Source organism: Dipodomys spectabilis, unplaced genomic scaffold, assembly GCF_019054845.1.
Source record: "Dipodomys spectabilis isolate Male_0828 unplaced genomic scaffold, ASM1905484v1 ptg000219l, whole genome shotgun sequence".
NCBI classification, from domain to species: domain Eukaryota; kingdom Metazoa; phylum Chordata; class Mammalia; order Rodentia; family Heteromyidae; genus Dipodomys; species Dipodomys spectabilis.
The window spans coordinates 4,481,122-4,507,919 of NW_024870896.1; the positions used below are offsets into that span (position 1 = coordinate 4,481,122).

The following is a 26,798-nucleotide window of genomic DNA, read 5'->3' on the forward strand; positions in this document are numbered from 1 at the left end:
TGGAGATCTGAGGGTCACAATTCCAAGCCTGCCGCAGCAGGGAAGTCTATGAGACTCTTCTCTCCAACTAAATCACCAGAAAGTCAGATTGTGGAGCTGCTGGGGCTCAAGTGATGAGAGCTGTAGCCTTGAGTGAGAAAGTTCAGGAACAACAGCGCCCAGGCCCTGAGCTCAGAGCCCCAGGAACTGGAGCAACCACAAAAATAGGCCGTTCCAGGAAGTGAGTCCCTGCATTTACAGGGATGACATCACATTGTATCCTGGTGACGTCACAAGGAAGGCACTTGTTTTCTGCCTCTTCCTTGAGCTCTTCCTGAAGAGGGCTCTCCCAAAGCCTTTTACCCAGAATCCACTGGGCTCCACTGGGGCGACTTCATCTGTTTTCTGTATTACAGCTCTTTTAGGTGTGGGCTGGTGGTATTCTGAGAAAAGCGTTAGGGTGGTTTAGGTACGAGCATCCCTGCCGGTACAGTGTCCCACCATGGGTTTGCCCTCCATGGCTGTCACAAGCACAGGCCCCTTGACTTAGTTCCAAAAGTCCAGGCCGAGCTGTGCACCCTGTGCTGTCCAGAGTTTCTGGACCTGACGTCAGCCCACGTGTAAGTGGGTCCCTTTCCGACAAGCCTTTGGATTATTGCGCTCTGTCATTGAGCAGTTGTGGTGGGAGGAGGGAAGATAGGGGAAAACCAAAGGAGGAGGCAACAATTCTCTTTCTACATTGCCACCACAAACCACCGTTTCCTAACTTCTCCTTTGAGAGACCTTCTGCTGGACCTATGTTTGTGGCGCTGTCTCCAAACATAATATAAATCACAGCAGACGCAGAAATTAGGAGTGAGCTGGGCCTGGTGGGGGCTCACCTATCATCCTAGAAGGCAGAAATATGAAGCCAGTTCTGAGCAATGTAGAAAAAACACACAGACACACACAGACACACAGACACACACACACACACACACACACAGACAATTTGGCTACATGGAGAGACCTTATTCTAGATCCAAAGAACCCCATGAACAAGTTGGCTAGTCCTCTTCTCCTCAGGGGTCCTGTGATTGATTGACTTCCTCCGCTTGGTAACAAATGTGGGGCCCCTAGCTAGAACACACAGACTTATCTCTGCACTGCTGGCCATCTGGGGAGTAATTCAGCCTCACTTGGGCTTCTCTGGGCCAGCCTCAGTCTCCCAGAACCTGAAGCTTTTGCCTCTTGTCTTGGCAATAAGTGGATCGACTGAGTGAATTGCTCCTGGCAGTTGAAGGGGTACAGGTCTCCATTCTCCTGCCGTCAAAAGGAGTTAGGAGGTGGCGGTGGTAGGATGGGAACTCTCTGTGGGGTCCATTCTCAAGAATAGCTTCTTTAAAGCCAGGCACTGGTGGCTCATACCTGTAACCCTAACTACTCCAGAGGCTGAGATCTGAGGATCGTGGTTAGAAGCTGGCCCTGGGGCAAGATACATCAGTGAGGCTCCTAGATCTAATTAACCGGCCAAGAGCGAGAAGTAGAGGTTTGGCTCAAGCGATCAGAGTGCCAGCCTTAAGCAGAAATAAGACAAGTGAGATTGTGAGGCCGTGAGTTCAAGTCCCAGTACTGGAATGCACATGCGTGTGTGCACACATGTGCACGCGCGTCTCACACACACACACACAGACACAACTTCCTTATTCATATCTTCTGATCTTCAGCTTCTGACTTCAACCGTATCTGAAAACATCCCCGCCCACTTACTCCCCATACAATAACGAGCACTTGGCAGTTCAGTGGCCCATTGTATAAACAAGTCCTTTGTGGGTGGGATGTTTAAAATCCCAGGATGGCTGCCAACCAAGACACCCTCCTGATAGAGCCCTCCAAAGATTTGAGGCTACACAGATAGGGATGGCACACTGAAATAATTCTGTCTTTAAAAGTTAGCATCTTAGCAACATCAGACTCACATTTTTGCTTGCTTGCTTGCTTCCTTCCTTCCTTTCTTCCCCTCCCTCTCTTTTTCTTTCTTTCTATCAATGTCTAAAAACATGCTTTCTGGTACTTGAATTCTTAGTTTATACATTATTATTCTGAAATTTGTGAACCACCACCTCCTGTAAAATAAAGGCAGTAAATCTCCAACAACTAAAAAATACCCCCAAAACAAAAATCAAGCTTATGATGGCATCATTATAATATCACGATCATTTGAATGATTCTGTTAGTTAAGTGAGGTCTTGTAAAATACACTTTGCTACTCTCAGAAGATCTGGGCAGTGATTTGTGTCAACTCAAAGAAATACTTTATCTGCATGATTAATGGGCCACAGGACATGGTGGGTTCTAAGACTACTTCGACCTTAGGCAGGGTGGGAAGGAAGTTGAATCTCGTTATGAATGATAGTGAATTTTGGCAGTAATGAACCAACTGGGTATGGCCTTCAGAGGCCAATCAGCACAGAAATGGTGTAGGATTTAGTCAGGGAAAGGGAAAGGAAAGGCTGGTGGGTGGGAAGATGAGTGTGTGTGTGTGTGTGTGTGTGTGTGAGAGAGAGAGAAGGAGGGAGGGAGGGGGGATAAGATGGAATCCAAGGCCTCCCTTGAGACCTTTTTTTTTTTAAAGAAAACAAACCAGGAGAAAGGAGTAGATGAATGAAGAGGAGAAATGGGTGGAGAGTAAGTCAAGAATTCAATGTAGCCAGGTGCTGGTGGCTCACACTTGTAATCCTAGCTACTCAGGAGGCTGAGATCTGAGGATCACGGTTCAAAGCCAGCCCGGGCAGGAAAGTCTGTGAGACTCTTATCTCTAATAAACCACTAGAAAACCGGAAGTGGTGCTGTGGCTCAAGCGGTAGAGCGCTCGCCTTGAGCTGAAGAGCACAAGGACAGCGCCCAAGCCCAGAGTTCAAGCCCCACGACCGACAAAAAAAAATAAAAGAATTCAGTGTATAGCCTACAAATTGAGAAAGGTTGAGGGAAAGGTTGGCTTGGGAAGGATGGGTAAAAATGTGAGTGACATGGATTGTGTTCATCAACTGCTGTTAAATGGCAACGCCTTTGTACATCTCTTTAAAGATTAAAAAAAAATAGTAATACTCTAAAACAAAAAGAGTTGGCAGAACACTTGCACAAATGCAAGGCCTTTAGTCCAAACCCCAGGATTACAGGAAGCAAACAAACACACAACAAGGGCTGGGAAGGTGGCTCAGTGGTAGAGCGCTTGCCTCGCATGCCTGAGGCCCTGAGTTCGATACCCCTCAACACCACATAAGCAGAAAAAGCCGGAAGTGGGGCTGTGGCTCCAGTGGTAGAGCGCTAGCCTTGAGTACAAGCTCTGTCACCTCCCTGGGTGTCCCCAGCAGCAGGTGTGCCACCCTGACCTGAAGTCACATCCGGTCAATCCCCGGTGTGGACTGTCCCTTCTCTTTATTCGCTCAAGGCCGGTGCTCTAGCACGTGAGCCACAGTTCTACTTCCAGCCTTTTGTTGGCTCATTGGAAGTAAGAGTCTCTCAGCTCTGTCTCCTTGGGTTGGCTCTGAACTGCCATTCTTATTAGCTCTCAGCCTCCTGAGTTGCTAGGCCTAGGCTGCCAGTGCCTGGCCAAGACTCATTTGTTGCAAAGTATTATACATTCACCAGATGCTTGTGAACCGTACAGGAGGCTTGGTGAACCACTGTTTTAGATGCTGCTTTGGTCCCAGCTGGGAGCATCTTTTCCCCTCTGTTACTCACACTGCTCTGTCGTGAATGAGCATGTGAGGTAGAAGTTGAAGGGGTACGGGAGGGCTTGGCTTAGGCCAGAAAGCAGAAGCAGAGCTGGGCGACCTCTGGTGGGCATTGGCATTGAAGAGGAGGAGGGTGGGGCTTCCCAGTAGAACCTAATCCCAGATGCCTCATTCTGGTTGGGGAAGAGCTATCTATGGAGGTGACATCTGTGTTAGTTAAGTGACTGAGTAAAGTATGTTCCCTTGGTTTGTCTTTTGGGGGGACCTGGTTGGATTCTTGTTTTTGTTTTTGGGTTGGTTATAGGGCTTGAACTCAGGACCTGGGCGCTGTCTCTGTACCCTTTAGCTCCAGGCAAGCATGCTACCACTTGAGTCACAGCACCACTTCCAGTTTTTTCTGGTGCTGAGGAATCGAACCCAGGGCCTCAGGCATGCAAGGCAAGCACTCTATCACTGAGCCACCTTCCCAGCCCCCTGGTTGGATTCTTACACACACCCCAGGCTGCACATCCAGCACTGCTTGGAGCAGCCATTGCGGGCTTGTCAGAAGAACTCTCCCCCAGTAACTCCTCCCAGGCAGGTGTGGATGTGTGTGCTCACGTGTGTGTGCATGTGGGTGCCTCATCAGGGTGAACAAAACATGAAACAGTTATGCGGGGGGCAGTTAAAAAGCATGAGGTGGAAAAGGATTTACCTAGTATCCGGATCTGCTCAATTCTAGCTAAGTGACCTGGCTTCCTGTGTGGACATCACAGGAAGTTTCTAGTACTGGGGTAGGTTGAGGAAAAGCAGCTTTATTCGTTAAGGAGTGACCACACAGAATTCAGAGAGCACTCTGTCTCTTTCTGCCTCTCTCTCTGTCTCTCTTTTTCTGTCTACTTTCAGTGTCTCTTTTTCTCTTTCTGTACTGTTAGCGTCTGTTTGTCTCTTCCTGTCTGTGTGTCTGTTTTTGTCTGTCTTTCTCTCTGTCCCTGTGTGTATCTGATCTCCCTTCTTTTAGTGTCTTTGTCTCTCAGTGTCTTTCTTCCTCTTTTTCTCTGTCTTTATCTCTGTCTCTTTCTTACACATGTACACACACAGACACACACACACCAACCACCACCACCACTGTGTGCTTAGCATCATCTGATGCTCTGGGTTTCATCCCAGAGCAGAGTAAGCTAAACCAGAGCGTCTCATTGGACTCTTTAGAAGTCTTTAGGTGAAAAGGAAACCAAGTGCTTTTTCACCTGAAATGACTTTTCAGCCATCCTACCTGCCATTGGCTGAAACCCCAGCACTTTCGTGTACGTGGTTAAGAAAATCAACTTCAAAGGCGTGCAGATCGAGGTTTGTTTTGGACGGAACTTCAAATAGTTGGTTTGGCCATCCGGCCTTTATCAAGTGTTTCAGAGCGTTGATTATCAGGCAGGAAGTCCTTTGAGGGCAGATTTGGGGGTGACGCCCCCACATCATCAAGGCCCCAGTGGGCCTGCGCCCTTCGCAGGAATTTGTCATGTTGTGTTGCTAGAGTCAAAGGAGAGGAAAGTTCTTTTGATGCATGCATAGGTTCCCAAGCCGAGGTCGGCCTGCTGGGTCTCCAAGTAGCCAGGATAGAAGGTTCTGGGAGGTGATGGCTGCCTTCTGAGAGGAAGCCCTGCCTTTTCTGGGTGTTCAGGAGACAATAACCCCCCCCCCACACACACACACACTCCACAGAAGACACAACCCAGGGAACTGGAATTGGAGCAGCAGCTCACTCACCTGTGTTAGCTTTCCATGAATATAACAGGTAATGAGGGTCACGAGCTTAGGAGATGGAAAGGTTTATTAGGTTTCCAAGTTTTGGAGTCGGTTGGGCCTGTTGACTGTGGCCCATCATGGCGGGGATGTGAGGCTGAGTCAAGACCACTCACCTTGTGACCCGGAAGCAAAAGAGAAAAGAGGGAGGGGCTGTAGTCCCACAGTCTCCCCCCCCCCCTTGCCCAATGACTTAACTTTCTCCCCTTAGGCCCAACCTCTTAAAAAGATTCCATCACTTCCCAACTGAGCCATGATGGAGACAAGGCCTTTGCTTTGTGGACTTAACCTTGCAGGGGAGGTTTAAGGTCCAAATTGTGGCACCTGTTGGTGTTCCCTGCCCCAGGTAATGGAGCTAAACTTCATTCAGTGATGTGCCTGGACCTCTTCTGAACGTTCATATCCGTTACTCCATTGAAGTCTCCTGATCGCCGTGACCTAGATGCTGTGATTCTCATGTTACAGAGGAGCTTATGTCAACCAGTGGAGTGACGTGGGCTGGTTTGAGGCAGGCAGTGGGCTCCATGTCCGATGGGCATGCCCACTCACAACTTCCCTTTATAGAGCACTCACGCTCCACTTCTGGATTTTGAGATAAAGAGTCTCACAGATTTGCCTGCGTGGGCTGGCTTTGAACCTCGATCCTCCGATCGCAGCCTCCTGAGTAGCTAGGGTTGACAGGCATGAGTCGCTGGCACCTGGACGAATGGGACTCTCTGAAATCTTTGGTTCCTGAAGATAATATTAGGGGATCTGTCTTCTCTGTCTTCACAGCCTTGTAGGGCTGGCACTCTGGTGCACATCTCCAGCCTTTTGCAGATTATTTTTTTAGATAGGGTCTCACTTTTTATGTCTGGGCTATCCTGGAACCATAATTCTCCTGTCTATACCTCCTGTGTGACTGGGATTACAGATGTGTCCGGCTTATCGGTTGAGATGGCAGTCTTTTAGCCTAGGCTAGCCTTAGACTTCTCAATCGCTGGGATTGTCCAAGTAGCTGAGATTTCAAGCATGAGCCACCACACCTGGCTCTTGTTTCTGGTTGTAGTCGGGAGTACTCTGTACAAGGGGGTCTAAATTCTGAGAGGTCAAGTGGCCTTCCTCCTCCTCCTCCTCCTCCTCCTCCTCCTCCTCCTCCTCCTCCTCCTCCTCCTCCTCCTCCTCCTCCTCCTCTTCCTCCTCCTCCACTTCTCCTCCTTTTCACCTTCTCTTCCCTCTCCCTTTATTTCCCTTTCCCCTCTTCTTCCTCCTCCTTCTTCCTTCCTTCCTTTTTCTTCTTCTTTCTCCTCCTCTTCCTTCTTTTTCCTCCTCCTCCCCCTTCCTCCCTCTTTCTCTCTTCCCTTCTTCTATTCCTCATCTTCCATTTTTCCTCCTCTTTGCCTCCTCCCTCTCCCTTCCCCTCCCTCTCCCTCTTCTTCTCCCTCCCTCTCCCCCTCCCTCCTCCATCTTTTCCTTCCTTCATTTCTTTTTCTTCCTTTTTCTTCTCATCTTCTTCCCCTTTCTCCTTCTTTCTCCTCCTCCTCCTCTGCCTTTCTCCCCCTTTCCCTCTTCCCTCTCCTCCCCCTCATCTTTCTTCTTCCCCTCCCATGTTTCCTCCCTCTACCTTTCCTCCTCCTCCTCCTCCTCCTCCTCCTCCTCCTCCTCCTCCTCCTCCTCCTTTTTCTTTTAAACATTCAGAGAAGGGCCCTAAAGAGGAGTCCCCAAGTGGTTATTTGTAAATCACAAACCCAGCCCTGGGGCTCTAGAGCCGGTTTCCATAGCTCTCTGCCTCCCGCCCGCTGGTCTTTGCCCATTTACCCAGGTCTCTTTTCAGAGAGAGAGAACTGCACTGCACCCAGGACCCGGCCTGGCCACAGCTGTACCCTGCTGCAGCCCTGCCCCCTTCCCTGGGCAGTGTGGTCCATGTGGATACACGGGTGTGTCGCATTCCTGCAGTCTCTGTCCGCACAGTCAGCCCAACTGGGCAGCTCCGGCTGCCAGACTGCTGTGCCAAATTGCATCTCTGACCTTGGCATTCTCTGGCTCACAAGCTACCCAAAGAGATGAAGCAGCACTTCGGGCCCCGGAATGAAGGGGAAGGATGCCACCAGCCCAGCACAGGCAGATGTGATTTGGTCACTGTCCACTGATCCGACTGCAGTGCTCTGTGCAGCCAGACGGCCTTAGCTAACCTAAGTGCCGATGCTAAGAAACCAGGCGAATGAGCATGCGCACTTGTCTGTGCATGGCAGTGTATACACCCACAGTGTATATGGGCCCCACGGATATAGGGACCACTTAATTTTTATGGGTGCTGGTCCTGGGGCTTGAACTCGGGACCTAGGTGCTGTCCCTAGGCTTTTAAATTTTTTTTCTAAAGGCTAACATTCTACCACTTGAGCCACAGCTCCACTTCTGGCTTTTTTGTTGGCTAATTGAAGACAACAGACTCAGAGATCTTTTCCTACCCAGGCTGGCTTTTGAACTGAGATCCTCAGCTCTCAGTCTCTTGGGTAGCTAGGATTACAGGAGGTGTGAACCCCCTGTACTGGGCTCAAAGTCTCCCCCTGCCCCCTCAGGCTGGACTCCTGATCTTCCTGTGTAGCTGAGATGGTAGATCTGTGCCACCACACCCAGCCATGGGTTGAGATAGGGTCCCTTGAACCGTGACCGTCCTGATGGTCTGCCTCTTGAGTAGCTAGGATGGCAGGTGTGAGCCGCCGGCACCTTGATCCACAGGTGTGATTTTAATTTTAAGGCTGCTTTATATCGCTTATGAATGGATCCAAGTGGGAGGAGCTTATAGCTGATTGATTTTAAATTGAACGAAGGAGTTCGTTGCGCCCCAGCCTTTATTTCCTCCAGGCTTGTGTTAGCTGGGGGTGCTCCATTATCAGTGCCTTGCTGTGTGCCGTGCCCCTCAGCCCGCGTTCCACCCAACCTCCCCAAATAAAGATGAAGGACCGACACATGTAGCGGCAGTGATTAACCAGGGCGCACCTCAGGTTGACTGAGTTTATCTGGTATCTGGGGATAAAGGCTTTGTTCCAACACAGCTCTGACAATTGGGGAGACCTGTGCTCCCCCAGATCCAGGGTTCTCCTGGGTATTGTGGACATTCCCAGCCTCTAGACCCAGGAGCCCTAATACATTTTTGCTCCTTAGATAAACTACTCACTTGTCCGTATGTTGTTTGGTCAGTAGAAGATAGGCTGAGCCAGCTCCCAGTATGTAAGACTGTGCTTTGTTGCTCTGGGTAGTGAGTGGCTGCATGGGTATCCAGGGACCAGATGTTCCGCAGATGTTCTGATGGGCGGGAGATGGGGCAGAGGGGCGTGGGGGCCAGGCAGACTGAGCTGTGGATGATGGGCAGTTCAGAAGGAGGAGAGCGAGGGAGTGAGGTCTTCAGTGCTGGGCAGGACATGAGGAGAATTTCTGCCAGGAGAGGAAGAAGGGTAAGGCGATGGTGACTGGATCCTGGCCCTCTCCTGTCTTCTAGAATGAGTCAGATTCACCAAAACAAGCAAGCAAGCAGATGTGAAATTAATGAGCTGCAATTAAAAGGACACCCGATCTGCTAAAAATAACCAATTTTTGAGAATTCTGCGGGCCAAGCCACTCAGGCTTTGTGGAAGCAAAGGCCTGGCGCTTGGCAGGTTAATTATGCTCCGCAGTGAGCCGCATGCAGGTGGAGAAGCCATTGTATTCTTAAAATAATAAATATCCCCTTTCTGGGAGACAAAAGAGCTCAGATCGGATCACAGTGTAGTTCCTGAAGAACAGGCAGTTCATTCGTGTTCGGTGGTTCTGTTAAAACCTCTCTTACAAAATACAAAGCTAAGGAAAGTTAAGGTGTCATGAAAACAAAGAGACCACGGTTAGTCATAGCTTGAAAATTGAGCTTGCCTCATTTGGGGGAGGAAGGGAAATGAGGGCTGGTACTGAGACTTGATCTCAGTCCCTAGTACCCTGCTTTGGCTTTTTCTTGTTTACGATGATGCTCTACCATGTGGAATCATTACCTTTAATCCTACTTTTTGGTTGCCAGTTGGAGATGTAATCTCTAGGATTACAGGTATGAGTTACCAACACACTTGGTTTTACCATTCTTCTTTCTTCTTTCTGTTTTCTTCTTTCTTCTCTTCCTACTCTTCCTCCTCCCTTCTTCTTTCTTCTTTTTTCCTTTCTGTGCCTATCCTGGAACTTGAACTCAGGGCCCTGCGCACTGTCTCTGAGTTTTTGTGCTCAAGGCTAGCCCCCTACCAGCTCTACCATTACAGCCACTGCCCAACCTCCAGCTTTTATGGTAGTTAATTGGAAATGAGTGTCTTGCAGACTTTGCTGCCCAGGCTGGTTTTGAACCATGATCCTCAGTTCTCAGCTTTCTAAATAGCTAGGATTATAAGCATGAGCCACCAGTGCCCAGCCTTCCATTTTTTAACCAGCTTTCTTTTTGAGATGTACACAGTAAAGGGCACATAATTAAAGTGTCCAGTTTTATGAGCCTTAATATACACCAAGTTAAACTATCACCACACAATCAAATTGATGAGTTCATCTGTCCCCCCCCCCAAAAGTCTGTAATCTGTATCTCCAGCCCCTTCCTGAATCCCCCCCCCCCCAAAACCATTGATCTTCTTTTAGTCATTCTAGATTATTTTGGACTTCCTAGAGATTTGTGTAAATAGAATCATATGGTATGTAAATTTTTGTTCTGTCTTCTTTCTCCTCAGTACAAATATTTTCAGATTCATCTAAGTTGTATATATAAACACTTGCCTATTTCTTTTTTATTGCTAGTACTATTTGCTGGTTTAGCTGTGTCTCAAGCTATATATCTTGTCAATAAATTAATCTGTTGAGATGTAAGGTTTTGTGGGCCCAAGGGGTTTCATTTCAGTTAGACAAAGGAAATAGGCAAAGACTTGGATCCTATACTATGTGTTTAACTTTCTAAGAAGTTGCCAGATTTATAGCTAACGGTTTCAAGTTTTCCAAAGTGGTTGCACCCTTTTATTTTTTTAATTCCACCAGCAGTAAGGGAGTTCTGTTCTCCTTCTGCTCAGTAGGGCCCTGCATAGTGGTGGGTAAAATAGATATATAACATAACATTTTGCTAGCTTGTCATTTCAAATGTACAATTTAGTGTACATTTCCCACTACACACAATATTGTGTAATGATCATTATCATTTTCTTCCTCCAAACTTAGTATCTTCTCAAACAGGAAACTCTGGAAACAGCAGTAATTGTCCATTTCACCATTCTCTAGTCTCTCGTAACTTCTTCTTTCAGTCTCTATTTATTTATTCTAGGTATTTCATGTAAAGAGTAGGAGACAATACTGTTAACATTTTTCCTATTTCACTTAGCACAGTGTGTTTAAGGAATTGCCATGATGCAGCATGTCAGACCTCTGTTCCTTTTTGTAGCTGAAGAATATTCCATTACAATTACAGGTGGATACTGCATTTTATTTATCTGTTGATGGACATTAGGGTGGTTTGTACCTTTTTGGTTATTGTGAAATTGATGTACAGGCAGTGTGTGTGTGTGTGTGTGTGTGTGTGTGTGTGTGTGTGTGCGCAGATAATGCTTGAACTCAAGGCCTGAGTCACTTCCAGTTTTCTGGTGGTTAACTGGAGATAAGAGTCTCATGGACTTTTCTGCTTGGGCTGGCTTTGAACTGTGGTCCTCAGTCAGCCTCCTGAGTAGCTAGGATTATAGGCATGAGCCACCAGCCCCTGGTTGACAAATCTCTTGTTTTAAGAATCCAATTACTGAGCTAGTCTGGTTGTGATTTAAATTCACATGTCTGCTGCAGTTCTGTTCTGCAGCTGAGCGTAAGAAGTTCTTGAGCCAAGCTCCTCGTTTTATACCCGAATTTTCTCTGTCATACTGTAGCCTAATTTTCTCCTAAAACAAGATGGCCATTTTCAGCTTGAGGCCCTCCTTCCTCACCCTCCCTTTTCATGATTAGACACCTCTCAAGCTCTAGTTTCTCTCCACTGCTCCAGGGACAGAGACCTTTTCTATCAATCCCGTGTGCCCATTGATCTGTAAGATATGGTGTGTGTGTGGGGGGGGGGGGGGGAGGGGGTCACATCCTATAGGCCATCTTGGCTGGCCCTGTGGCTCCCGCCTGTCATGGCGGAAGAGGCTCCAGGTGGCCTGGGGCTGTGAAGCAGATAGACTGGTCTGTCCCCCGGCTATGCTGAGTAGCCCAGCCTCACCCCTGCAGACATGCTTCATGCAGCAGAATCATGTTGGAATAAGTCCAGATTCTTTGGAGTGGGCCATTGTGAAGAGTGGAGTGCTCAATACTTGTGTCCAATGCACAGCCAGTCTTGATACCTTCATACCTATTTGATCAAAGAAAATAGTGGGGGGCGGAGAGGAGTCTGTTAACTGCCCCACCATGCTCATGCAGCACGAATCGTTTTGGCCCAAGAGGAAAAAAGAAAGATGTTTGATTGGGGGGGGAGGGCGGGAATTCAGGCTCAAACTCAACCCTATGAGCCTTTGGATTTGGGCACCTTGTCAATGAAAGCTTGGAGGCTTTTTTGTTGTTTTTTTTTAAGCTGTGAAGTAACCAAGAGATAGAGGAACAAAGGATGCAAAGGCAACAAGAGAGGTCAGATTTCAAGAGAGAAAAGCTGGCTTTCTGCTCTCAAACAAAGCCAAGACCACTTGATCTCTAATACTTGGGTTTATGACAAGAAAATTTGCAGTTCCAGGGTAGAAGTGGGGGATAAAGTAGAATGTCAGACACCCCTTGGTGCGTTTATCCAAGAACTGGCAGAGATATTGAAGTGGCCGGAAGCCACTGTGGTGCGGACATGATGGAGTCACTCTTGAGGATGGACTATGAAGATCCTGAAATCAGCATCCCTGTTGCCATGGAGACAGTGAGCCATCTGGAAGGGACCTATCACACACACACACACACACACACACAGATCCTGTCACGAGTTGGGCTGTCTGCTTCATCCATCCACTGCCCTGTCAGCCTGCTTATGCACAACTACGTGTAGACTTACCAAGGGCAACTAGATGATTGCTATTGTTGATTAAATTGTAATTTCAGGGGCACTGAAATCACTAGGAATGCTGAACCTAGCAAGTTGATTGGAAGAACAGTGACTTTGGTGTTTCTTCATCTGCTTGATACATTCTGCTCCCATCAAAACAATATGGGTGGTTTCGTTAGGACATTTGCTTATTGAACACACAGGATGGAGTAGTCAATGCCAGGGATCAGACAGGGTATCTCTTTGTTTCTTCCAGCTTATGAATTGGAGATGTGGACGTGGTATATGAGTATAAATAAGTTCTCGCATTTACTTACTCTTTGGTATTGACCAACTTTTTTTTTGGCCAGTCCTGGAGCTTGAACTCAGGGTATAGGCGCTGTCCTTGGGCTTGTTCACTCAAGGCTAGTGCTCTATCACTTTGAACACAGCTCTGTTTCTGGTTTTCTGGTGGTTCGTTGGAGATGAGAGTCTCATGGTCTTCCCTGCCAGGGCTGGCTTCAAACTACAATCCTTAGATCTCAGCCTCTTCAAAACCTAGGATTATAAGCTTGAGCCACTGGCACCTGGCTTAGACCAGTTTTGAAGTGAAAACTAAACCACAGATGTGTGTTTTCTCATGGTACCAGAGGCAAAAGTCCAAGTTGAAAGCAGCAGCATCTTCTCCCTGGGTCTCATAGCCAAGCCCCTGGATGTGTCTATGTCCGGTTCTCTGCTTATAAGACACCAATTCTGTTGAGATAGCACTCACCTATTCCCATATTGCTTCTATAAACGACCTGTCTCTGAATATGGACCTCTTTTGAGGTAATAGGTTAGGACTTGAATATTTGATTTGGATGGGGACCTATTTAGCTCATAGTAGTTTCTAGAAATCCTCCTTGTCTCCCCCTCCAGTTGCAAAGGAAAGCAGGCATCCATGCCCTGGGCATACACAGATCTCAATGTATATGATTATGACAATATTACTCTGCAGCTCTGAATTCCCAGAGACAGACTGCCCAACTGTTTCTGAACCATGTACAGTACATTTTTTTTCTTAAGAGAGAAAGAATAATAAACAGAGACAGAATATTTTAAGTCCTGTTTTTTCTCATCTGCCAAGAATAATTGTGGTGTTCTCCGGAGTCCACTGGCTTCCCAGCCATCTTGTACCCTGTATCTATCTTCTGGCTTCAAGAGAATTCACAAAGCTTTAAATAAACAAGAGGCTCTGATACACAGCCTTGCTCTGTAAATAGACAGTCCTTTCAGCCCAAGGAGGAGGGTGCAGAAACTTCCAGAAGAACCTTTTGAAAGTAGCATTCTTGGGGGCTGGGAAGGTGGCTCAGTGGTAGAGCGCTTGCCTTGCATGCATGAGGCCTTGGGTTCAATCCCTCAGCACCACATAAGCAAAAAGAAAAAAGCCGGAAGTGGCACTGTGGCTCAAGTGGTAGAGTACTAGCCTTGAGCTGAAGAGCTGAGGGACAGCGCCCAGGCCCAGAGTTCAGGCCCCACAACCAGACCCCCCCCTCCCCCCCAAAAAAAAAGAAAGTAGCATTCTTTGGGACAGGGCTATCGTTCAGTGGTAGAACATTTGCTTAGCATTCATGAGACCCTGGATTTGATCTCAGGTGCTACAAAATAAACTTGAAAAGAATAGCATTTTAATCTCAATTATTGTCTCTAAGTCCTTTCATTATACTTGATGCATTGCGAACTAGGAGAGATTTGAGAACATATCTTGACAGCTTTGTTTTTGCGTAGGTTGTGGTGGTGGAATAGGAATTTTAAAACTTCAATGTATATCCTCCAAAATGAAGAAAAGTAAGGGGACGGGGTAGATTGGAACTGGAGAGATAGATGAGAATGTGGAAAGGGGTGATAGGGATTAAGACACATTTCATTCATAAACTGCTTTGTTGAATGCCACCTCCTTTGTATAAGTACTTCAAGACATTTTTTTTGGTGCCAGTTCTGGGGTTTGAACTCAGGGCCTGGGCACTGTCCCTGAGCTTCTTTTGCTCAAGGCTAGCACCCTACCACTTGAGCCACAGCGCCACTTCTGGCTTTTTCTGTTTATGTGGTACTAAGGAATCGAACCCAGGGTTGCAAGCATGTGAGGCAAGCTCTCTACCACTAAGCTATATTCCCAGCCCTAAAGACAAATTTTGAAACTTTAAAAAAAAAAAAGAATTTCCTAGAATGGTGTTAACAGTGTTTATGAACTTTCGTGATCTAGCTCCCATACTTTTTTTCCCCTATGACGTATATGTGTGAAAAAGTTCACTTTTTTTGACCGTCATGGGGCTTGAACTCAGAATCTAGAAGCTGTACCTTCAGCTCAAGGCTAGTGCTGTACTATTTGAGCCACAGCACCACTTCCGGTTTTCTGGTGGTTTATTGGAGATAAGTCTCACACACTTTCCTGCCTGGTCTGGCTTTGAACTGTGATCCTCAGATCTCAGCCTTCTGAGTAGTGAGGATTACAGGCATGGAACATTGTTGCTCAGCTCGGTTCAGTGTTTGACCATTGAAAAAGTTAGAATGGCAGTCTGTGGGCTGATTGAAAGGAAATACTTTAGCTAAGCACTGGTGGCTCACACCTGTAATCCTATCTACTCAGGAGGCTGAGATCTGAGGATTGAGGTTCGAAGCCAGCCTGGGAAGGAAAGGCTATGAGACCCTTATCTCCAATTAATCACAGAAAAAGCCAGAAGTTCAGCTATGGCTCTAGTGGTAGAGTGCTAGCCTTGAGTAAAGGAGCTCAGGGAGAGCACCCAGGCCCTGAGTTCAAGCCCCATGATAGACCAAAAAAAAAATCCTTTAATCATACTCAGTTATGAATACTAAACCCACAGTGTGTTTCTTACATTTCCTTCCTTTCTTTATCCTTAACCTTCCCTCAGATCTGATTTCTTTATAAGGAGCAAAGCATCTATCAAAGACAAAACTACATTAATTGTCACTTTGAAGGTGCATCATGATCATTTTTTGTACCTTTACTGAGGCTCCAACTCGGGCCTGGCACTGTCATTTAATTTTTGTTGTCTTTGCTGAAGGCTGGCATTTGGCCACTTGACTCACAGCTCTCTTTGGGGCCTTTTGATGGTTCACTGGAGATAAGAGTCTCATAGACTTTCCTGCCTGGGCTGGCTTCAAACTGCGATCCTCACATCTCAGCCTCCTGAGTAGCTAGGATGATGGGCGTGAGCCACCAGCACCTGGCATTACAAGTCTCTATTTGAACAGAACAGCTGGAGCCCAGATTTGTTTCTCTAATGTATACATCCCATTATTCTAGGTCTCCGAATTCAATCCCTTGACCTTCACCAGTGTCATCGAGTGCGAGAAACCGAACAATGACCTAACTCGGTTCCGAGGTTGCATGTGAGTACTCTGCCTCATTCTGTGCCTGTCCTTCTTTTCAAGAAAACACACACTTTATAAGATGGGCCTTCTGAATATTCTTGGTCATTGCGGGGTGGGAGTGAGCTGCTTGGACAGCTGAGCAATCTCAACTACTAAGGTTGACTGTTTAGTAAAAATCCATAATCAGCAGCCAGGCACTCATGGTGGCTTATGCCTGCCATCCTAGCTATTCAGGAGGATCTAAGGATCGTGGTCCGAAGCCAGCCTGGGCAGAAAAGTCCCTGAGACTCTGACCTCCAATAAATTACTTTGAATTAGCCAAAAGTAGCACTGTGGTTCAAGTGATAGAGTGCTTGCCTTGAGCGCAAAGTGGCTCAAGGACAGGGCCCGGGCCTTGAATTCAAGCACCAGGACTGACCAAACAAAAAAAAAGTATCCAATCAGCAGATGACCTTAAGAGACCCACAAGGACAGATAGGGATTAGTAGCAGCTGAGTTATCACCATAAGGCTACTGGAGGGACACGTCAGGACAGTTTGCCATTGTTCCTTTACAATAGGAAGCAGAGAATGAACTCCGTCACTTCTTGCACTCATCATTCCCAACATTTCCATTGGATGGACTCAACCCAAAACCAAGGTCATGCGGCCCAAAGCCAAGGTCATGGCAATGTTCAGCATTCACTCGATGCAGAAAGACACCTCAGTGATGCACAATAGAATACAACACAAGGATCTCTAACTATAGGTCCTGGTGCTTAGCTCAGTGAATATTCCTGAAGGCTGGAAAACTTTACTTCACCCTTGGGAGGGTGGAGATTCCCCCCAGCCTGGGGTAAACCTGGCGTGACCGTGGCTTGTAGCTGGCTGGTACAGAAAGCTTTCCAGAAAGAGTTTACATAGGTGCTACCCTGTAGACTGAGCCCCCCCCCCCACACCAAGCCAGAGGAATCAAGGGGCCAAGAATGCTTACAGAACTTAACAAAGAAGAAGGGTCTATAATTTCATTGGTTTTACCTTCATGATATTGAGTCATGTCATCATGGAGCCTTAACTCTGAGCCTTAACTGTCCTTCAGCCCTTCAGCTCAAGGATAGCGCTCTACCACTTGAGCCACAGTGCCACTTCTGGCTTTTTCTGCTTATGTGGGGCAGAGGAATAAAACCCAGGACCTCGTGCAGGCAAGGCAAGCACTCTACCACTGAGCCACCTTCCCAGCCCCGAGTCATGTCTTGCATAAGCCGGGACCTTTTCCACTATTGGCTTCAGACTCTCATGCTCAGAAATCCAAGGTAGCTTTTGAGCTACTGAGGGCTGGATCCCTACTCCAAGCAGCCTTCCTTCCACTCCTGATTTTGGGAAGGGCTGTTCATATAGAGGTACAGCCCCATTCCCTGTACCTGCTGCCAGTCCTTGAGACTGTGGTCCATCTAAGGGGTTGTCAGTGAGCTTGGTGTAATGAGTTTCTACCTGATATAGTTGGATGAGAAAAATCACAGTACAGGGATGGGGGTATGGTTCAGTGGTAGAGTGCTTGCCTAGCATCGATGAGGCCCTGGCTCAGATTCCAAGCATAGCAACACGCGAATACACATTCACACCAAAACAGACAGAACTGTACTGTCATTCCTCTGTACCAGATGCATTGGTTTTCTTTTTCTTTTGGGTCCGGTCATGGGGCCTGAACTCTGGGCCTGGGCGCTGACCCTCAGCTCTTCAGCTCAAGGCTAGAACTCTACCACTTGAGCCACACACCACTTCCGGCTTTTTTCTTTTTGCTTATGTGGTGCTGAGGAATTGAACCCAGGGCCTCAGGCATGCAAGGCAAGCGCTCTACCACTGAGCCACCTCCCCAGCCCCCAGATGCATTGGTTTTCAAGACCACTTACTGATACCAAACCCTATAAATACTCAAATTCCTTATGTAAAATGGTGTGGCATTTCCACACGGTCTCTGCACGCCCTTCTGTAATACTTTAAATGGTCTGTAGATGACTTACGATACCTAATGCAATGTAAATGCTATGTAAATATTTGTCATGCTCTCTTGCTTAGGGAATAAGGCCAAGAAAAAAATAGAATGTACATGTTCAGTACAGGTGAATTATTTTTTCTCCATGTATCTTCCATCTGGTAGATGCAAAGGGCTGGCTGTAGCTACTTGAAAAAAATTGTGCCATATCAAAGACAGCTTAATCTGGAATGTTGGTCTTACTTCGTTGCTCCTGCTAAGGATGAGTGGAAACCGAGATGATTTGTGGGTTTTTTGTTGTTGTTGTTGTGGTTGAAGGTTTTTTGTTTGTTTGTTTGTTTTTGTCGGTTGTGGGGCTTGAACTCTGGGCCTGGGCACTGTCCCTTAGCCCTTAAGCTCAAGGCTAGTGCTGGACCACTTTGAGCCACAGCGCCACTTGCAGTTTTCTAGGGGTTTATTGGAGATAAGAGTTTCACAGACTCCTCCTGGGGCTGGCTTTGAACCGTGATCCTCAGATCTCAGCCTCCTGAGGAGCTAGGATTATAGGCGTGAGCCACCAGCAGCCAGCTGGTTGTGTGTTTTTTTTAATTTTCATTTATTTATTTATTTTTTACTGCTGCAGAGAGATTTCTACTGAGAGAAATGTGACCATCATGTCCTCTTACTTGAAAATGTGGAGCAGGACTTGGTGTCTAGCCATGTTTCTGACAGGCTGCTCTTTGATGCTTCACCTGGCAGTGAGGCTTTTCAGCCTTGAATCACTTTTTCAGGTCAAGCCTTACACTGTCTGGGAATTAATTGCCAGTGTCAACCATCCACACAATGCTGGCTGAGCGATCTCCTGCAGTTCCCTTTGCATTTGCTCTGCAGAAAACTGGCATTCTAGCCTCAATTTTATGATCAGCTTCTCCTCTATGCCGGAAAATAGGGTGATTTCTGTGGTCAGTGTGCAGGAGGCTAGGACCCGGCAGGAGGGAATTTCTTCAAAGGTCTCTGGTGAGCTTTCAAGAATAAGAATGACTGAGGGAGGAAGCATTTGGATGATGGGTTTGTGGGCAGGCAGGCACACACAATCTGTCTATTCAGAGTTATGAAAAGAAGCTTTTTGGAAGGTTCTTCTGTGGTAAGCACTGTTTGGGGAAGGTTAGGCCAGGCTCCTGCTGTGCTTCTGGAAGCTTCCAAGGCCTCTCCCTCTGTATGACCTGTGCAACTCAGACTGAGGCTCTCCTAATGTGTTCCTAGCATTGGGCTCTTGTGGCCAAGTGCATAAATTTGAGAATTTCTGGCTTCATTGCTGACTAACTTGTTAATCTACATACTAGTGAAACAATTTTTTTTAATTATCTATTTTTTTTGTTTTTCTTTTCTTTTTTTTTGTGCTTGACCTAGAGCTTGAACTCAGGGCCTGGATGCTGTCCCTGAGCTTCTTTTTTGCTCAAGGCTAGTGCTCTACCGCTTGAGCCACAGCTCCCCTTCAGGCTTCAAACTTTCTGGTGCTTCATTGGAGTTACCAGTCTCATTCACTTTCCTGCCCAGACTGGCTTTGTGGAGTGCGATCCTCAGATCTCAGCACCGTGAGTAGCTAGGAGTATAGGCCTGGGTCATTTTTACATTTTTACTATCGTTTTTAGGATCGATTTTTACGGCCTTTTTATTATTTTTAATTTCACCTTTAAATCCATTTTCAGTATCCCTAAGTAGCTGTACAAAGGGATTCCAATTCGACACGCCAGTGTGTGAGTCCAGTGCATTTTGATCAGTGTCAGCCCTTGCATCCTTCTCCCCCATCTCCCCAAGCCCACCATCCCCTGTTTTCCTAGTTTCCTAGGCTCTGCATTGAATGTGATGATGACGCCCCTCTCCTCCTGTCTTCACTGTGAACCCCTCTCCCTTTCGGGATTAGTAACATCCTCTTTTCTAGAGGCGTCTTGCTGTGTTTGTGCCAATATGAGACGCTGATTGAAAGTAATACTTGCCCTGCAGAGAAGGCCGTACCGAGCCAGGGCCCTTCTCGTTTCCCCGCTCTGTGGGCCTCGGTAACGGGATTGGTTCCTGGAAGGAGGAGGAGGCCTTGTCACGGGCGCTGGCCGCTCAGGCCTGGAACCCTCACCGCTCTGCTGGAGGCCGCGAGGTAGTGACTGCGCGGCCGCGTGGCGCCGCGTGCGTGGCCGCGCCAGCGTGCGTGGCCGCGTGACGTCACGCGCACGGCCACGTGGCGCCGCGGTCGGTCACGTCGTGCGTGCCCCGTTCCTCCCCAGCATTCACGAGAACGGGAAGAAGGCCGGGCTGCATAAGGAGAACCTGTTGCTCCGAGGCTGCACCATCCGGAACACGGAGGCCGTGGCTGGCATCGTGGTCTACGCAGGTGGGTGCGGCGCCCGGGCCTCGTGTGCGTGTGATCACGTAAAGCTCACACGACAGAAGTACATGTGATAGAGTGTATAACGTATAACGCATTGCACATGCTACAGCAACATACTACTATATCATGTATAACACACTACTATATCATGTATAACAACATACCATTATATCATGTATAATGCATAATATAATACATTATAACAGACTACTATATCATGTATAACAACATACTATTATATCATGTATAACATACTATTATATCATGTATAATAACATACTATTATATCATGTATAACACACTACTATATCATGTATAACAACATACCATTATATCATGTATAATGCATAATATATAATACATTATAACATACCATTATATCATGTATAATAACATACCATTATATCATGTATAACAACATACTATTATATCATGTATAACAACATACCATTATATCATGTATAATAACATACCATTATATCATGTATAACAACATACTATTATATCATGTATAACATACCATTATATCATGTATAATAACATACCATTATATCATGTATAATGCATAATATAATACATTATAACAGACTATTATATCATGTATAACAACATACTGTTATATCATGTATAACAACATACTATTATATCATGTATAACATACTATTATATCATGTATAATAACATACTATTATATCATGTATGACATACTATTATATCATGTATAATAACACACTACTATATCATGTATAACACACTACTATATCATGTATAACAACATACCATTATATCATGTATAATGCATAATATAATACATTATAACAGACTACTATATCATGTATAACAACATACTATTATATCATGTATAACAACATACTATTATATCATGTATAACATACTATTATATCATGTATAATAACACACTACTATATCATGTATAACACACTACTATATCATGTATAACAACATACCATTATATCATGTATAATGCATAATATAATACATTATAACAGACTACTATATCATGTATAACAACATACTATTATATCATGTATAACAACATACTATTATATCATGTATAACATACTATTATATCATGTATAACATACTATTATATCATGTATAGTAACATGCTATTATATCATGTATAACAACATACTATTATATCATGTATAACATACTATTATATCATGTATAATAACACTATTATATCATATATAACATACTATTATATCATGTATAGCATACTATTATATCATGTGTAATAAGATACTATTATATCATGTATAACAACATGCTATTATGTATAACATACTATTATATCATGTATAATAACATACTATTATATCATGTATAATGTATAATATATAATGCATTATAACATACTATTATATCATAAATAATGTATAATATATTATACATTATAATACATTATAACATATACCATTATATCGTGTATAATGTATTATATATTATACATTCTATTATATAATAGCATACTATTATATACAGTAGATGTCAAAATTTTATAATATATAATGTAACTATAAAATTGGCATTACCTATTATAATATATACATAATATTTATATATTGTACTGTATTCTCTAATAGTATGTAAATATAGTTACATAATATAGATGAGTATGAGATTGTATAACTGCAAAATTACATAAATATAAACCATTTCTACATAAATTTATATGTTTGTATGAATATGAGATTATACATATAAAATTATTTTATATAACAGAACTATACCCTATTATGCACTTATAGTTTATATGTGAAACTATTATATATAATCAGTTTCTACTCGGCCAGATAGACTGAGTCTATCACGTAACTTTGGCCAGACCACAGCATAATCGTTCACCCCATAGGACCCCCCCACCACTGGTCCTGTGTACGTGGGGGGCATTGGTTCACTGTGTGCCTCATCCTCCCCTCCCAGGACACGAAACTAAAGCTCTGTTGAACAACAGCGGGCCCCGCTACAAGCGCAGCCAGCTGGAGAGGCAGATGAACTGCGACGTGCTGTGGTGTGTCCTCCTCCTCGTTTGTATGTCTCTCTTTTCAGCCGTCGGTAAGTCTTCCAGACAGCTCATCAGCTGAGGGGCTGTGGCCGGATCACTTCCGGAGAGGCCAACCTGGCAGGCCGTCTCCACTCATTCCACGCCAGCACCACCTCGACTCTAGAGTTTGAATCCAGTAGCCATGTGGCAGATACCTTGATGAATGGGTTGCATGTAGTTAGGTTATTTTCTGAACTGATGAAGACCTGGAAGGAAGAAGGGATTCATGGCCAAGGTAGTAATGAGCCCAGTGGAAGAAAATTCAGGAAGCTGGAGATGAACTCATACCAAGAGAAACATCAATGTTACCGCTGGGAACTTCATGGAAAGACAAAACTAGTGGCTCCTAAAGAGGGGCGTATGTGCTTCTTGAAGGGGAAGGAGAGGGTAGAGGCAATAGTGGATATGACCTTCACCTTGACCCTGAGCTGCTGTCCTCCAGAACCAGGCAGGTGTGATACGATCCTGATAAAATGATGTGCTGAACACATAAATAAGACTTCTGTTCTTAGATAGGTGCTAGACCCAATTCGTGAAATGGCATGCATTTCCATTGGCTTCTTATTCTGTGTGAGGATTGCTGGACCCTTGTGGTTCCTATCGGGAGGCTGAGACCTGAGATTGGGATTTCAAAGCCTGCCTTGGGCACTTAACCAGCAAAAAGCCAGAAGTGAGGGCATAGCTCAAATGGTCAAGCACCAGCCTTGAGCAGAAAAAGCTAGGCAAGAAGAAACCACAGCCCTATGTTCAAGCCCCAGTCTAGACAGACAGACAGACAGACACACATACACACACACACACACACACACACACACACACACACACATAAAATGATTACATTTCAAAATAATGATCAATGTTGCCCATTGAAAAACCTGTTGCTTTTACACTAAGCAGCTCACGAGCCTTTTTTGGTTTTGTTTTTGGTACCAGTCCTGGGTCTTGAACTTGAGCATTTTTACACATGATGATTGCTTAACCATTTTGAACACACCTTCACTTCCAGCTTTTTTGTTATTCATTGGGAGATAAAAGGTATTACTGACTTTCCTGCTCAGGCTGACTTTCTGAACCTTGACCCTCAGATCTCAGCCTCCTGAGTAGCTAGGATTTCAGGTGTAAGCCACCAGCACTGAGCTTGTTTTTGTGGGGGAGTTTTGGTGAGACGTGCCCTGGCAAATACTTTACTAGCACACAGGCACTTTTGCCTTCTGACCAGTGGAGCCATTCAGCACCTCCCGATGTGAGGAAAATGTCAAGTCCAAATTCCTCCATCAGTCTGATTGTGAGTGTCAAGAATTGGCTGTGCTTTTACTGTATTGCAGGAAAGGAAAGCTAAGAAACCAAAGAGCTGTGTCTCGTAACAAATCGTAGTTTTTAACCTTAATTTTATTACCAGCTGTGACCCCAGCTTTCACTCGGCTCAATAACCTTTGTCTTTGCATGTGGCTTCAGGACATGGATTGTGGGTTCGGAGGTATCAAGAGAAGAAAGCATTATTCGAGGTCCCTGAGTCTGATGGCAGCTCTCCCTCCCCAGTCACAGCGGCCGTGTATTCCTTTTTGACAATGATCATAGTTCTGCAGGTATGATCACTGCTTTAATTCTCCACAGAGAACTTCAGAGTCATTGTGCTCACCGAGGATTTCCAGTCACTGCTGTAGCCCCGAAGGTGCCAATGGTGTCTTTTTAGTGTGATGCTTCTTTAATTTCTTTCATTTATCTATAGGGTTTTTGCCTTAGGGGATGTTCAAGTCAAAATTCTCTTTGAATAGTTGGATGTGGTTGTGGTCACTGCTTCATTGATTTTCACATGTTTTTAAAAAATTGGGGGGTGCATGACAATGATGACGGAAGGTAGATCTTCATGCATGCTGTACAGGTGTGCTGTCAGTGACCCCTGGCTTGCTCTGCTAACTTCAGGTGAACTTCATGCTGGGTGCCAGTGGCTCCTGCCTGTAATTCTAGCTCCTCAGAAGGCTGAAATCTGAGAATCGAGGAATGAAACTGAAAAAGTGGAGGTGGGGCTCAAGTGGTAGAATGCTAGCTTTGAGTGGAAAAAGCTCAGAGACAGTGCCCATGCCCTGAGTTCAAGACCCACTATCAGCACACACTCACACTTACACACATACATACACACCAGTGGACCAATGGAACTGGGTCTATAAAAAGATAGTATATTACTCAAGTTTTGGGTTGTTTTTTTTTGGTCGGTTGTGGAGCCTGAACTCTGGGCCTGTGCGCTGTCCCTCAGCTCTTCAGCTCAAGGCTAGCGCTCTACCACTTGAGCCACAGCGCCACTTCCGGCTTTTTTCTTTTTGCTTATGTGGTACTGAGGAATGGAACCCAGGGCCTCAGGCATGCAAGGCAAGCACTCTACCACTGAGCCACCTTCCCAGCCCCCTCCTTTGCTTTTTTCTGTCAAAGCTAAGGCTCTCCCATTTGAGCCACATCTCCACTTCCAGCTTTGGTGGGGGCAAGGGGAGTTTAACTGGAGAATTGGAGGTAAGAAAGAATCTTAGGAATTTCCAGCCCAGCCTTGCTTTGAACTGTGATTCTCAGATCTCAGCCTTCTGAGTAGTTAGGATTACATATGTGAGCCACCAACACCAGGCTGAGCATTGTTTTGTTTTGTTTTTTTAAATTTTTATCATTGTTTTACCACTAGTATTCATTCATATATCTTCTCCACCCCCAAAACAGTACCCAATCCCTGAGGACGTATGTCCAGAAGATTTGTTAGTGTAGGAACGGTGTTCAAGTGAGAAGAGGCAGGAAAGGTCACTAACCTTTTGGGAACACAATGGCCAGAAGGTGCGCGCTTAGCCTCATCTAGAAGGAAAACCTCATTCTTTCTTACCATAGGTGTTTTATCCAACCAGAAATAGCTTTATTTTGAATTTCAAATTAGTTTTTGTTTTGTTTTTTTGTTTTGTTTTGTTTTGTTTTCGTTAGCCATGGGACTTGAACTCAGAGCCTGGGCACATCCCTGAGCTTTTTGCTCAAGGCTAGTGCTCTACTACTTTGAGCCATAGCACCACTTTGGGTTTTCTGGTGGCTTATTGGAGATAAGAGTCTCATAGTCATTCCTGCCTGGTCTGGCTTCAAACTGCAATTGTCAGATCTCAGCCTCCTGAGGAGTTAGGATTACAAGCATGAGCCACCAGTGCCCGGCTAGTATTAGTTCAATATTGGAATGCTACAAAATGAACAGTGATTTTAAGGAAGCTGATGTTTTTCTCAAAGTCTTCCTCCCTTTGCTTTGGTTTTTTAACTGTATTTTTTTTTTGGGGGGGGGGTCTTTCCTTTTTTGGGAATTGAACCGAGGACGTTACACTGGCTAGGCAAGTTGCTTTGCCAGTGAGCTACATTTCAGCCCTCCCTTTGCTTTTTAATCATGCATCATGGTGGAAATAGATCCTGTAGGATAAACTGGCCTCCTTTTGTGGCTGCTCTCTGAACTGTGGGGTTGCGTCTGCAAGTGACAGACAGCTTCTGTCACCCAGGGCCCAGGGAAAGCCTGGGGGTTGAATATTGCTGTGGTTTGAGATGACTTTGCTTTTACAAGGAGTCTGACGATGCTATGTTTTTCTCCTTTTTTTTCTCTTTTCTCTCTTTCTCTTCCTAGCCTCTCTCAAGCAAACCTTAGTAATACGAAAACGCTTGCTTCTCTCCAGACATTCCCAGACACCATAGTGGATTTCTACTCTGCAGGTGCACTTAGGCTCTTCCTAGTTTAAACTCTTTTTGCCAATACTCTAATCCTTTTCCAATAGTGATTCTAAACCAACCCATGTAAGAGCTTCAAGGTACAGTATAGTTCCTGTTCCTTGTGGTTTGTAGTCATTTGTCAGTGAAGTAGATTGGACTAATTCTGTGATTTCTGGTGCTTGCCATCATTCACCCTGTGTGCCTTCTATCTTCTTCTAGGTTTTGATCCCCATTTCTTTGTATGTTTCCATTGAAATTGTCAAAGTGTGCCAAGTGTACTTCATTAACCAGGACATAGACTTGTATGACGAAGAGACTGACTCACAGTTGCAGTGTCGAGCTCTGAACATCACCGAGGACTTAGGGCAGATACAGTACATTTTCTCCGATAAAACTGGCACCTTAACTGAAAATAAGATGGTTTTCCGAAGATGCATTGTGTCTGGTGTTGAATATTCTCATGATGCCAATGGTGAGTCTGGCAGGGTGGGTGTTGGGGGCTTCCAGGATGGGCTGGACAGGAAGGCTGCTATGTCTAAAACTATATCCCCCCCCCCCCCACTGCACACACACCATCACCACCACCACCACCACCACCACCACAAGACTCAGAGAATGCTGATCTTCACCTTGGGAGCCTGAAGCCTGTGCTATTTATAGAACAGGCTGACATGGCCCAGCTCACTGCAGAGTCTTTGGAAATGATGGCCATCTATTTCCGTATTCATTTTCTGCCAGGCAGATGCAGCAGCCAGCCAGGGGTTTCACACCCCCGAGGAACTCATTTTCTGGGGCAAAGCAGTCGCTTTACTGTGCCACACCAAAGGGACAGAGAGATGTTCCCTTTGT

At 45.5% G+C, this 26,798-nt stretch overlaps 1 protein-coding gene across 1 annotated transcript in view; it reads left to right on the forward strand.

Annotated features, from left to right (window-relative positions):
• Atp10a (ATPase phospholipid transporting 10A (putative)) overlaps nt 1-26,798 on the forward strand; it is an 89,605-nt gene that overhangs the window by 28,904 nt on the left and 33,903 nt on the right. Inside the window, exons 3-7 of the mRNA XM_042697493.1 lie at nt 15,767-15,852; nt 20,064-20,170; nt 22,118-22,249; nt 23,694-23,824; nt 26,169-26,421. Of these exons, the coding sequence (XP_042553427.1) occupies nt 15,767-15,852; nt 20,064-20,170; nt 22,118-22,249; nt 23,694-23,824; nt 26,169-26,421 (709 nt within the window). The remainder of the gene's footprint in view (nt 1-15,766; nt 15,853-20,063; nt 20,171-22,117; nt 22,250-23,693; nt 23,825-26,168; nt 26,422-26,798) is intronic.